This window comes from Botrytis deweyae (assembly GCF_014898535.1).
Source record: "Botrytis deweyae strain B1 chromosome Unknown BDEW_002, whole genome shotgun sequence".
In the NCBI taxonomy this organism is placed as follows: Eukaryota; Fungi; Ascomycota; class Leotiomycetes; order Helotiales; family Sclerotiniaceae; genus Botrytis; species Botrytis deweyae.
The window spans coordinates 2,242,107-2,256,002 of record NW_024066209.1 but is presented as its reverse complement, the minus strand read 5'-3'; the positions used below and the strand labels follow the sequence as shown (position 1 = coordinate 2,256,002).

Sequence of the window (13,896 nt, the reverse complement as noted above, 5' to 3'; positions counted from 1 at the left end):
ATGGGGATATACAAGACTCAGGAGTTCTCTCAGTGGTGCAATCTTTATTATTTCTATTAGTCTTAGTAGTCAAACAGAACTCCAACCTTTCATACACACACTCTATGCAAAGGTTTGTTATTCGGTTACCTAACCTACGAATAGACCACAAAACTTCTCCCATGGACATCATGACTTCACTCTAAGAGGTAGCCTAGTCACTCTCTATAATCTGTTTCCATATAACAGTAGTTTGAAGTAACCCGGAAGTGCTTCCTCCCTCCATTCAAAACAGCAGTCCGCTTCTAGATAATCAATAAAATCCATCAAAAGACTTACCAGATTCACCAAGTCTCTCGGTCTGGATTCATCTTTACTGGTCTGCTCTAAGGTGTGATAAACTCCGGAATAATGAAATTCACCAATAGAAATAGAAGAAGTGGTATGACTACATAGCTCAAGCAAGGACAACAAACAACTAAATTGTCAAACTGTCAGAGTATTCAAACAAGTCAAATGTAACTTTCTGATCAGAAGTAACCTGAGTAGCAATCCTCAGCAACCGATCACATAAAATACCAAAATCAGTCTACCTCCTTTCCAAATCTTACAAAAGCAAAAAGCCAACTCATCTAGTATCGACAGCCCTCATATTTCAAATCGAGTCACCATCAACTCTGGAGATCAGGTTTGCATCACCCCCACAATCCATCTATTAGTGTGACCGCTCTTCTCAGCAGCTCAGCATGGAAGATCGCACCGATGCACCCAAATATCTGGATGCCGAAAGACCTCCTCTATCGCCCCTTAGTAATCTCAAAGCGATCGACTCATCCGACAACATTCTTTCACCAATATCCAATATCCTAAACAATGGAAATGTGCAGCAAACTCCCCTTGTCTCATCTTGTACTTTTAATACTGGAAGCGAGCTATCAAATACCACAGAAAACATCATAAATTCCGCGGGAGAACCCTCACCTCCTCGTCTCAAAAAAGAATTCCACCCACTCGAGAAAAACAAAAATATATCATCCAATCCACCTCCACCACCTCCACCATCTCTAAACTTCCCTCCCCACAATCCCAATTCCACAGCTCCAAGCCCCGCAGAACTAAACTCTGACTCTGTGTCTCAAACCCCTAGCGAACATAGTTCCGGCTCAGACGCGGCTTTTTACTGTAGTGTAGGGTCTCCTAGCGAGGATGAAGAAGATGGATTGAGTAATTCTTTGGATTTGAGGGCGGAGCAGGAGGGAGAAGGAGAGTCTGAGATAACGAAAAGAACTTTACGGGAAGCTGTGTCTACGTCTGGGACTGATGGTGGGGGTACGAGAGTAGATGATGAAGAAAATGATGAAGAAAATGATGAAGAGGAGGAGGAAGAGGAAAATGAGATCCATAAAAAGAATAGTAAAAGGAGGAAATCGAAGAAAAGATTCACATTTTTGAAGCGAATCTTTCGTCGGAAGAAAGCGAGGGATAGTGATGAAGGTGCTGCTGGGAATAGTTGAGTATGCGTACGGGTATGTGTATAAATAGATAGATAGATGGAAAATCGAGATTTTTCTTTCAGAAAACCGGCAAGAAAATTGTGGCTTGCATGATTGCCTTTTATCAGCAAAATTATTCTGCCTCCTAGATTCCTTCATCGATGACTTCAAGGCGTGTAGTGTAGTATTCCGTGATTGAAGAGAGGGTTTATGCTACAGTTGACAGTATAGGAATTGGAAGAGATCAATCTGGGCGTACAGTGTTAACCTAATAACTATGTAACCAAAAACATGGATTTCTGAAATATTGTGACATATTGAGATGGATATAGTCCACGCACTTTAATTATTTGAACTCTGTAGTGGATTGAATGAGTTTACTTTATGTGAAGATTGATATTCATGCATTTGCAATAACTTTAGCATCAACTGAAAGATACCTTTTCCATTATATAACAAAGGAAGGTAGGTACGTAAACCCATCTCATGATTTTAATAACAACTATCCAAAACTGTACGATTCAATCACATACCATCCACCTCTAGCTCTAAATAAAACAACATACAGCCAAGTTAGCTTCCTATCATATCGATAATCTCTTCAAATCATAACCTCTCTTCAAATTTTAATAACATTACAGTGTTTCGAAACATCCTCACTCATATGAAAAACAAAGATGGATGTACTCATCCATATGTGCATTAACCGAACCTTCTACATCTGTTCACCTAGGTATCAAAATACTACCTACAATAATTCTCCTCCTCCTCCTCCTCCTAGTCCCTAGGTACTAAAGAACATAATATTTTAGAAGTAAAAATCTTATTGATAGGTCCACGGGTAGGTATATAAATTCCATTGCGGAGTTCAACTATCTACCTACCTACCTCCTACTTAGATACTTATATAATTGAATATTTCGGTACTCATCTAAATCTAAATCCAAATCCAAATCCAAATCTAAATCTCCATCCCCAAGAAGAAAACAAAATACCAATTTCCACGAACTAATCAATACCCACCCACCTACCCACCAGCCCAACAACTCAATACCTACACATCCCCCAAAAACATATCTTCCATTCCTCTCAAAATTCATCTACACGCATGTCATTGTAAATATCTAGAATATATGAATATCTCTCTAAACGAATATCAGAAAACTCAACTTATCGATATACTTACTATAATCAGTCTCTTTATAAAGAGACATACAAATAAACAAATAGGTACCCAGTCCATAAAATTCTGGCTGGAGAAGTTGAGATGAGATGAGATGAGATAAGATGAGATAATAAGCTCACGATCAAACCCATTTCCATCTAATCCAATACCTACCTACCTAATTCTCATGCTGATTCGCAAGCACGGGTAAGATTTATCCATAAGACTCATCCATCCATCCATCCCATTTATAATATATAACTTAACAGATAACATTCCATCAACATCTAGTATCTAGTATCTAGTATCTAGTATCTAGTATCTAGTATCTAATATCTAATATCTAATATCTAATATCTAGTATCTAATATCTAATATCTAGTATCTAATATCTAGTATCTAGTATCTAATATCTAGTATCTAATATCTAATATCTAGTATTTAGTATTTAGTATCTAGTATTTAATATCTAATATCTAGTATCTAATATCTAATATCTAATATCTAATATCTAATATCTAATATCTAATATCTAATATCTAATATCTAATATCTAATATCTAATATCTAATATCTAATATCTAGTATTTAATATCTAGTATTTAGGGTTCGTTCGGATCGATTTTTTATTTTATTGGTGAAATCTCTAATAATAATAAAATGGCAAGGGGTTTGAAATATTGAAGCTAATATATTTGGGGTAATATTGGGACGTGCGAGGTTGAATTGAAAATGAAGAAATTGTATTGAAAATAAAGAAGATAACGCTTTTTCTCAAATATATTTGTTCAACTAGATCTCAAAAGCTGCTATTGGTTATTGTATGAGAAAAGTTGAGAAAATTTGTTGCATTTGTCACTTTAAGATTATTTGACTCAATATTTTATTAGCTCAAATATTGCGTTCGTTTCAAAATATTTTGAAATATTTCAGCCACACATTAGATCTAATATAGTCTAATATATATTGAGCTCAATATTGCGTTCGGTAAACACTATATTGGGCTAATATATTGGTCTAATGTCCAAAAACAGATTGATCCGAACGGGCCCTTAATATTTAGTATCCAATATCCAATATCCAATATCCAACATCCAACCAACAACCCACTCCATCATAAGATTCCATTCCATATCCAGAACCCAGTTCCGCTCTACCCTAGAGACCAACATCTTCTAGATCTATAATTAACTAGTTGAAACCCTCATAACATCGAGAGGACCACCTTATGAGTATGATATGATGCAGCTCTTGTAACAGGATAGTTGATGTTTGATTCTAGTATCGACTCTGTACTTCCTTTACTACATATGCAGCATATGTAGCATAGGAGTTGAGATATTCATGGCTAAGGTTTGTGAAGAGAGGCTAGTAGGTAATAATTTTCATTATTTCTTTCTGCATGAGAATATTGGATATCTGCTTGAGTTTCTAGGATTGAAGGTGAAGTTTAGCGGTATTGAGCATACTTGATTTTTATTGGATTCTTTTGATTTCTGCTCCAAATACAGTATTCCCAGATTGCGACGAAGCTGCACTCCATAGAGAGAGATGCTACGGAACGAGCAGCTTATGCCTCCTCACAATCACATCCAAAATACATGTATGTAACCGCGACAAACAAGCGGAAGTTGAGATACTCGGATAAATTTTATTTCTCCCTCTCAATAATGTTGCGAAGAATCCGTGGCAATGTCATCTTCATGGTATATAACGTAAATAATCATGCCATCTAGTGTCTCATAACATCTTCTCAAATTTACCATTCAACACATGGAAAAAGTTGGGGCTGGATGTAATCTGTTTCTTTGGATGAATCTCATGTCCCTCTTGATACGGTGGCATGAGTACAGATAAACTGGCACTAAGTAGGGCTTGAATCCTGCCTTCCGCCGCAACCTGTGATGTAGCTGTGATTCTATAAACGCAAAACGATCATTTCCCGTATCAGATTCCCTCTCATCAAGTCTTAACTTTTCAAATCCAATTTCTCTAGAACATGTGAAGAATTTCATTATTTCAGAAACCTTTAGGAGAAAGCAGGTGAAGGAATTGAGAAAGATACCCAATGAGGGAACATCGACAACTTTTAAAATCTAAAATACTTCATGTAAAAATATTACGCACACCGGGTTTGCTTGGAAAAATGTGTGAACCCACGAGGAAACTTTATTCACACGAACAAAAGGGCTATTGGGGTACAGAAGTGAAAGAAAGAAGGCTTTTGGCTTAACGTCTATGTAATAAACTGCTCGGGACGATTTTTTCTCGTGACGGTATAAAATTCGGTGTTTGATTAATGAATCATTATCAATGGGAGGTTGGCCATTGACTCAATTGACCGAACTACGATGAATTGAGTGTGGAATATATGGACTAGCAAGTAGTATGTTGATTTGACACCACTAGTTTGTCGGAAGTGCCAAATGTGTCACTTGTCATCGCTGATTCGACAAAACGACAAAAGATACTGTATTTTAGGTTACTATTCATAAAGTCCATGGCGTGGAATATACCATGAATTCAACTGTGAACAGCATTCCAAGCAGACAGAGTATCAGCCCAAATCTCCCAATGACCAATCTTGCCCTCCTCATCAAATTCACTCAATCGATATATAAATTGTTCATCCCAACTCTTTCCCGTCTCCAAACTTTTGAAAGTGGCACTTCCGACAACACTAACGACACCTTTCTTCCCCTGAAGCTCACACGTCTCATCGACAATGAAAGACTGCGGTGAGGGAAATGTAGATGGTGAGGGTTGAAACTCAAGGGTTCGAGATAGGATGTTGAAGTAATCGTCGCATGTTTGATTATCAGAAGAGTCGCATTTACGACCCGAGAATGTTTTACCTAGAAATGGAAGTTCTGAATTCTCAGGACCATGTTCTGTGATTCGAGGTGATGAAGAGAAGTGCGAAGACAGGATAATGTCAGGCGAGATTCCGTCGACGAATGCCTGACAGAATGCAACGGCTTCTGTTCTCAATTCCTCCCTGCTAAGAGACATACTATTCAATTCTAGGTGTTATAATTTATGGACGATCAGATTGACCGATTGACCGTTTTGGTTGGGATTCTAGAAATCGGATGGTGGTTGCGGTGAAGCTACTCGATTGCGTGTCGTCTAGGTAGTCTCGTAGTTCAACGCAGGTAGCCTTGAAATGTAATTTGATGCAGTTAGTACGAGCAGACCCCTTGTTGAAATGAAGCGGTTGCAGCATTGGTGAGCATAATACTGGGATTTCCCCGCTCTAGGTCGATGACAACTATCCAAATACGAATGCCGAGGTAACATTCGCCACAGTGAAATGATGGGAAGCTAGCCGATCATTGTAAATGCGATGTCGCGCAATTGCTCCCAACGTTGATCAATCGTACAAGAAAGATGTCGAGTTTAGGTTTTCTCTGTTGTTGAACATACGAAGGTAGGAGGTTCCGGCAGTTGATCGACAAGTTTCGTTGAGTAAGGAGGATGAAATTAGTGCCACGTATATCTTTAGAAATGATGGATGAACCGTGACAGGATTATTGGCATACCAAATACGTGCTAGATGGAGGTAACTGGCAAGACTCAGGATCTTCTACGATAGATCATCCTAGTATTGAAGTTCTGACTAGGAGAAGGGTAGATTGGTAGACATTTCACATTATCATCATCAAGTATGACAGTATCGCAATGCCTTTGCAATGTATATGAATTTTCAGGAAAGTTTCCAGGAGAATCGTTGCTGTTTCTTAAGCGACAAGCAATTTGACATCAAAATCAATTTACACATCAACTTTCATGACCCCCAGGATTGTCTTGTAGATTTCGGAGATGTGAACGTAAAGCACTAGAAGGTTTAGAAGGTTGGAAGCATTAATTAGTATTCACTATCTTTTTTGGAAGGCTCATACTGGTAGTTGATGACAAGTACCGGTACTTGTTGGTACTCTGAGGGTGTGAAATTAGAACAGTCAACGAGGTGTAATTCGGGCAACAAGGTGTGTTTGTAGTAAGAAAGTCATCAAGTATATCATCACTCATTACAGTCCTTCCTTCGTGAAGCACTAGAAACATCATTTGTCTCCTTTTCCCTTCTAGAAGGAAAACTGGAGCTCAGCATCGTACAATACCCTCAGGCCAAAAGGAAACTCCTTGCTCATCCTACTTGACGTTTAACATACGAGCATATTTCAAATCCCATCGTATACTTTGTATACTTTGTAATCTTACATTTGATCATTGACTTTGCCCAGTTGGGTTGTTATCAAGATATCAAAATATCAAAATCACGTCAACGTACCTCCAAAGTACCCAAGTACCCCTCAGCACCCCACGGGATTCTTCATGAAACTCAATTGCATGTCAAAAATAGTACGCCCCTGAATGCTTGGTGCTTGGTATCGCATTGTAGAAGGTGGTATGAATGGGATCTTACATCAACGGTCTCACAATTACTCGGATAGGAAATAGCAAAGTCAATCCTCATCTTGATTTTCCATGCATCTCGCCACTGTCTAAGATGTCCAGGTCGAGATTTACAACACATCATCCGAAGTTTTCTTATTTTACGCCCCGTCTCAGTGCAAATCAAGTATAAAATGACTATTAATACCTCTGACCTCTCGTATGGGCCCTTAATAAGGTTGTTATGCTTCAATATTAATATTTTACAAACAGGCAGTAATGCATTGATTGGGCTTTTTTTAACGCGTTTATGCCCAACCAGCCACTCGGTAAGAGAGTATATATCGATTATACGATTGATATCGAATCAGAGAAGGACCTTGGAATACACCACATTCCCTAGTACCGCAGCTACTCGCAATACCAATCAATAGCCATACCAATACAAGTGATGCAAATGACACGATGGATTCCATTGTTTCCATCCTCTCCCTTACCATTCGCCAACCTTGGGGGCCGAGAAAGCCTCATACGATCATACCATCGTTGATACTAGATAGACGCCCCGTCACCGCCCCGGAGATCTCTTCTTCTCCATACATACCAAGGGCTTTCCTTGTCCCATCTTCCACCCACTCTCCGAACTCCCCATACTTTTTATGCCATTCGAATTTCTATCTGCTTTTTTTTTGGCGCTTGCCACGCTTGAGATCGGTGGTTGGTGTCGGTATTGGCTCTCTTCCAGGTATACCTGTTACATACTCACAATTTTACTTTATGCTCTCGTCACACCTTGTTCGAGATCAAGAAAGGATATAAATTGCCCAATAATGCCTAATGCAGCCACAAAGTATTCCGTATACCGAACAGCACAGCGGACAACATCCCACTGGCTCCGAGGTCTGTCCTTGCCAATGTTCTCTGGCTGGTCGCATCGCATTTCGCGATAAGATTTCTAATGTAGCCTTTGCGGAAAGAGAATGAGCGACGTCGATCTTTGAGCACCGAGTAACTTTGTTTTGAAGGAGCATCCTTACCAGATTCTTGACAATGCACTTCTTGGGGGCCAAAAACACCAACCTTCCATCTGGAAACTGGCTTTCCTGGCAGACGAGAGACGCTCAACGCTTCTCAAAGATTCAAAGATTCGAAAATTCAAGATTATTGGGAGCACAAGAATCCCCCAATGCAGTTCAGATCATTGTTCATCCTAGGTCATAGCTTCCTGATTTCTACCAGGTATTTTTCTTGATTGCCCTATCAGTGCTTGGAGGGTCTCGGAGTTTCTTGAGGGACATGTCAAATCTTTACGGTAAAGCTTCGAGTGAGCTTCAGCTGTATAAACCATGAATTTTTGTCTATATAACAATCCAGTTCCCTCCTACCTCTTCTTCCATTTCCCCCATCAGATCAGATCAATTGATAGCATAAAAGCTTTGTTGTTTCAAAAATTACAAAACCCTTGGATCACCTGGCATACTCACCGCCCCTGTTCCTGGATCTGGATATCCTTGCTGGACCCATTAATTAAATCGTGGACAATCAATCTATCAATACCAATTTTGGAGCCATTTTGCATTTAATTGTCATCCGACAAAGAAGGACCTATCTCTAATTTCCATCTCATTTCTTTTTCATATAGTATCGTACAAGTATCAAGTTTCCTCTTGACTCGGGATTTGGACCTGGAATTAAAACTTGATATCTCAAAATGATGGCATCCAGAAGAAGTATTCACATCCAACCGGAATTTAGTTATGGACGTACGATTCCTACGAGTCTTCCGGATTCGTCGAGAAGGTATGCGACAAATTTGCAAACTTACATGATCGAGAGCTAACCAGCAAGGACCACATATTCCACCGGCAACCGCGCGAGTTTCGATGGTGGCTTTTATCCAAACCCCAGGTAAGAACGCATGTATCCCAAGTTCGGGACCAAGGAAGCTGAAAACCAACCTCAAAGCGCATCATATGCCCCGGATCTAAGTGGCTCGTCTTACAACCCTATCACTGCACCCATGACCTCGAGTCCTCTAGCCCGCCCGGACTCAATTTATGGATCGAATGCTTACAGCGTTGGTTCATCATCAAATGTATATGGAACTGCAGGACCAAGTTATGGTTCTTACACAAGCCAAGGTCCAAGTTGGGAGCCTCAAGGCAGAGTCTCGCCCGAGACGTATATGGACGATTATGCGGCATCTCCCAGCCCAACGGATTACACGCTAGACTCTGTCAATCGGTCGTCCGGAAAAGCAAGAAGTGATGGGAAAGGCCATTCTCAAAGACGACCATCTAATAGGGATGAATTTGATGGACCGCATCAATTCTTACAACGACCACCCCCGGAATACATTGCCCAGCAGGAGAGAGATTTGCCGCATCTTCCCACAAACCTTGTGGTACAGGAACAGGATAGTGTCCTAAATAGAGTCAATGACCGGTTGTCACAGTGTGCTTTTGACTTTGTGGCCAAGTACCAGTTTCCTATTCCTCTAAGTGACAGCTGTCGACCTGTGGAACGACCCCAAGATCGTGAATGGACGGAGTGGGTGTACCTTCTCAAACGTCTCGCAACCAAGAGGCGCATACCCGCCCGGGTATTATATAATGGCCAGATAAAGCAATTTGTTACCATCTTGGAAAATAGCCTGGAAATGAGACATGCTGCAAAGCATCAATCACGCCCATTGAAGGATGATAGGAATATCCTCCAGCTAATTTCAGCCGGGATTCAGGTAGCTAAAATTTTGAAGGACGCGGAAGCTATGTCTTACCTAGACCGATTATACGTTACGACAGAACAGCAGATTCAGGAAAGGAGTGCAAGCCGCTTTCGTCCTTGATTTCATACCAGAGGGGTTTTGCCTCGGCTAATGACTTGACGACTTTTATGTTGTATGTTACCCACATTTAGGCGTTGGCTGGCTATCTTTAGGCAAAATTTTAGGTGGATGGACGGATCCATTCCTGCTCTGACACAGCCTTGCTATGATTATTACGGGCGTTTTTTGTCTATTTTTGTATGTTATTATTTTGTGCTTGGAGCCTGATGGACGGGCGTGCGATACGGAATGGATATCACGATAATAGGATAAATGCACCTGACGAAATATCACCACGCCCGAGACATTGAGAACCCGCCATCCATGAGCCCCGTGATGTGGGAATCTTTCAAATCGGGAATCTTCGATGATACGCGCTGAATAATGGAAATCTCGGTGGGTTCGCATCGCAAGGAAACAGAATATAGAATTACTTACTTACTTCGGGCCGTGGCTGATATGTTTCTTTGGGGGAGGATTTATGATGAATGGAATGGATCAATGAATGAATGATAGATGGATGGATGGAACGGAAACTCATATTTGGGAGTGGCAGGAATATCACATCACATCACATGACATCACATCCTTGGAATTGTATATTCGCATGTACATGCATAGTCTATAAGCACTACACTACGAAAGCAAGCGAAACCGGGCGTTTTTTGGGGGGGTTTTGTGGAAAAATTTACTCCGAGGGGATGAGATGGGGCTTGGTTAGCTAGCTATCTTGTTGGGTTGTTATACGTTATACGTTGTTTGTTGCTTGCTTGCTTGCTTGCTTACTGTATGTATTTATCTATGCATGTATGCATGTATGTATTTATTGTATTTATTGTATTATCATATTGTTTTCGTGGTATTGTTGTTGTTGTTGTTTGGTGCGGAGAATGAGATGGAGGGAGTGGGGAGTAAAGAGGAGAGAGGAGAGAGGAGCGCGTGCGCGCTCTTGCGGGATGGAGAATGGGAATTGTAATCTTATTTTGTGTATTTTACCTATTTGGATTATTCGAACTTTGATTGTGGTGAACGTTTTTAATGTATTTGATATATTTGATGTGATGGATGTGATTGATGTGATTTATGTGATGTGATTGGGTTGGGAAGAGGTATGAGGTAAGATGGGATGAGCTACCTAGATGTATGTGGAGTTTGAACTTGGGGAGAGAGAGAGAGAGAGGGATAATTCGGAATTCTGTTAAGTAGAAAGTAGAAAAAAGAAAGTAGAAAGTATGGCGATCTTGAGTTGGGGGAGGGAGCAGGAGAGGAAAGGGTATTTGAAGTGTGAAATGTGAAGGAGAGGGGGTGTAAAGAGTAAAGATGGGTTTTTTGTAGATTGTTATATAATGCAGTAGTTTCAGGCATGCCGATGAATACATGAACAACTAACAAAGCAAACAAAGCACTTCTCAATTTTCAAAATTGATAGCAAATTGATTTCTCAATCGTTTGATATCATAATCTATAACTTTGTCATCAAATCTCAAATTATTTAAACTGCTATTCCAAGAGATATTGCTAAACTTAAGTCAGTGTTGATCATATCTCATCCGTTCGTGCACCCACGAGTGTACCAAAGACATGCACATTATTCTGTCCCGAATCTCCCACTGTGAAGTATAAATCACTCTTCAGAAATAATAAGATCCGCAGCTTTTTCGGCGATTCCGTAAACGGGCATTTGGGGATGTCCTCCGATGAGAGAGGGCATCACACTTGCATCTGCGACGCGAAGACCGGTGATCCCGCGCACTTTGAGATTTTCGTCAAGTACAGCTAGAGCATCGTCGGGTCTTCCCATCTTGCATGTTCCGGCTGGATGATAGCCTAGGAATGGGAGGAGTGTCAGCTGGTTGAGAATATGTGTGATGCAGATGAGACAGAGGACAGAGGGATGTTCAAACGAGACAGTGACTTCTGGGAAAGAGGAGACTTATATGTATCTGCATTGGATCTGATAATAGGTACCCATTCTTCTCGCGCAGTAAACGTGTGATGATTTCTAGAGCGTGGCCATGATCCAATCACAATATCCTTCGTCCCTGCCCCCTTCATTGCAATTTCATTCGCCATGCGACACCCTTCGCTGAATACGAGCATATCCAAGGGATCTTCGAGATACCGATGATTCACGATAGGGTTTTCCGTAGGGTCGCTTGACTTGAGACTGACTTCACCTCGCGATCGTGGCGCGAAGAATTCCGTAGCCATTGCAAACGCGTACTTGCCATCTGGGGGAAAGTCCCTGAACATGTATTTTGGACTATAGCATTCTGTGTTCCAGAATTCGACGTGGGGCTGGGTGGGTGAGAGACCCATTGGATCGAGACCTTTAACGCGGGAAGCGGAGTTCCAGAGGTGGGAATCTGAGAGTCTGGAGTCTAGACGAGCAAATGCAAAAGTTCCAAATGGGAATTGAGAGAAAAATCCGGTTTTGTCGGTTTTATACTGAGCTAACGATTTGTCTTTTCCACCGGGGTGCCAAACAAGATGGTCATTGGTGAGAGCTGGCTTGGAGACTTCATAGAATGAAAGGACAACCTAGTCTTGAATTAGACACAAAGCAAGTCTTGCGAGGAAAGAAAATGTATCCCGAGTTTTTCATAAGTGAATGTGGCTGGACATATCGAATGATCAGAAAAGTATGCTTACCAAATGATCCATCAGATTCTTTCCAACACCTGGGAGATCAACTTGGCTTTGGATTCCAAGCTTTTCAACTTCTTGTTTGGCGCCGATTCCAGATCGGAGGAGGATTGCTGGACTTCCATATGTTCCTGCTGAGATGATAACTTCTTTGCGAGCTTTTACGAAAGATTTCTGACCAGTGGTATCTTGCAGGAAGACACCCTTAGCTCGTAGCGCACCAGCTTTATCCTTTTCAAGGCTAATGCGATCAATACATGTGTTTGTTCTTATTGATATACCTGAATTTTCCGTGGAACTTGTGATGTAATCTGTAGACATAGTACGAGTGCCTTGGGAGACTGTTCGAACAGCGTGTCCGCAGCCATGTGCACTTTTGCCGGTACTAAACATATCTGGGATCAAGGGTAGTCCCATTGATTGATATGATTCAAGCACAAGACTTGAAATCGGTGCTGGATCATGGGGAGATGTGATAACAGGACCATTATATCCATGTGCATCTTTCTCGGCATCGAACCATGGCTTGTTATGGAATGCTTCAGCCTAGGGGCATGTTAATGATATTTAGTCATGACGGCCCGTTTTGGGACGATGTGAAAGGCGGGCCAATCAACGTAAATGAACTTCTCAATTAGATATAAATAAACTACAATGAATGATAGATAATTTCGTACCTTTGACATGTATTTAAACATCTCATCTCCACTCCACCCTTCAAGACCCCAATTATCGAAATCTTGTCGATTCCCACGAATAGCCAATGTTCCATTACAACCGCTGCTTCCACCAAGAAACCTTTACTTCAAAGTTAGATCTCACAAGCCAAAATTAGAACTTTCAAAAAACCCACTTTCCCCTCGCAAGATGCAACCGACGATTTTCGAGCTCTTCACAAGGCTCGCTCTTGATGTTCCAGTCGGCTTCAGTTCCAAGTATCTGTGAAACTCTGGGATAATCAGATTATGTCACATGTGAAATATCAGAGACTTTTTTGAAACTTTGTTCTTACGCAGCAGGGATTGCAGTAGCGGGATATGTGTCATTGCTAGCCCCGGCTTCAACAATAAGAATGGATACAGTAGAATTGTCTGCAAGTCGAGCTGCGATTGCACAGCTTGAGGTTCCGCCACTGGACGAACAGTTAGCTAGATGTTTACAACATTTCAGAAGGGGAGGGGGAAAGTCAAACCCGCAAATGATGTAATCATAAATCTCTTCGATGCCGACACTATCTTGATGCGCCATTTTGTGTTTGGGGTCTTTGGAGTGTTCGGGTAAAGAAGGGAAACAGCAGAGAGGGAGGTAATAGCTTTGAGATCGAAGATTATGATGGGGTTTGAATGTAATATGTTGTATTGATAAGCTTTGAACGGAACGACATGACACAA

General features: G+C 41.0%; 4 protein-coding genes across 4 annotated transcripts; 2 read left to right on the top strand and 2 right to left on the bottom strand.

Annotated features, from left to right (window-relative positions):
* Positions 1-725: 725 nt before the first annotated feature.
* Positions 726-1,493, top strand: EAE98_001383 (uncharacterized protein; the record flags this gene model as incomplete). The annotated part of the gene is made up of 1 exon (XM_038949002.1): positions 726-1,493. The coding sequence occupies one exon, from the start codon at positions 726-728 to the stop codon at positions 1,491-1,493; it is 768 nt and encodes a 255-aa protein (XP_038815268.1).
* Positions 1,494-5,160: 3,667 nt separating this feature from the next.
* On the bottom strand, positions 5,161-5,649 carry EAE98_001382 (uncharacterized protein; the record flags this gene model as incomplete). The annotated part of the gene is made up of 1 exon (XM_038949001.1): positions 5,161-5,649. One exon carries the CDS (start codon positions 5,647-5,649, stop codon positions 5,161-5,163), a length of 489 nt encoding a protein of 162 aa, XP_038815267.1.
* Positions 5,650-7,321: 1,672 nt separating this feature from the next.
* EAE98_001381 (uncharacterized protein) lies at positions 7,322-10,723 on the top strand. The gene is made up of 3 exons (XM_038949000.1): positions 7,322-8,832; positions 8,881-8,940; positions 8,998-10,723. The coding sequence occupies exons 1-3, from the start codon at positions 8,744-8,746 to the stop codon at positions 9,878-9,880; spliced, it is 1,032 nt and encodes a 343-aa protein (XP_038815266.1). The 5' UTR covers positions 7,322-8,743; the 3' UTR covers positions 9,881-10,723.
* Positions 10,724-11,483: 760 nt separating this feature from the next.
* On the bottom strand, positions 11,484-13,753 carry EAE98_001380 (uncharacterized protein; the record flags this gene model as incomplete). The annotated part of the gene is made up of 7 exons (XM_038948999.1): positions 11,484-11,686; positions 11,764-12,400; positions 12,512-13,051; positions 13,183-13,303; positions 13,359-13,454; positions 13,518-13,637; positions 13,698-13,753. 7 exons carry the CDS (start codon positions 13,751-13,753, stop codon positions 11,484-11,486), a joined length of 1,773 nt encoding a protein of 590 aa, XP_038815265.1.
* Between the last annotated feature and the right edge of the window lie 143 nt (positions 13,754-13,896).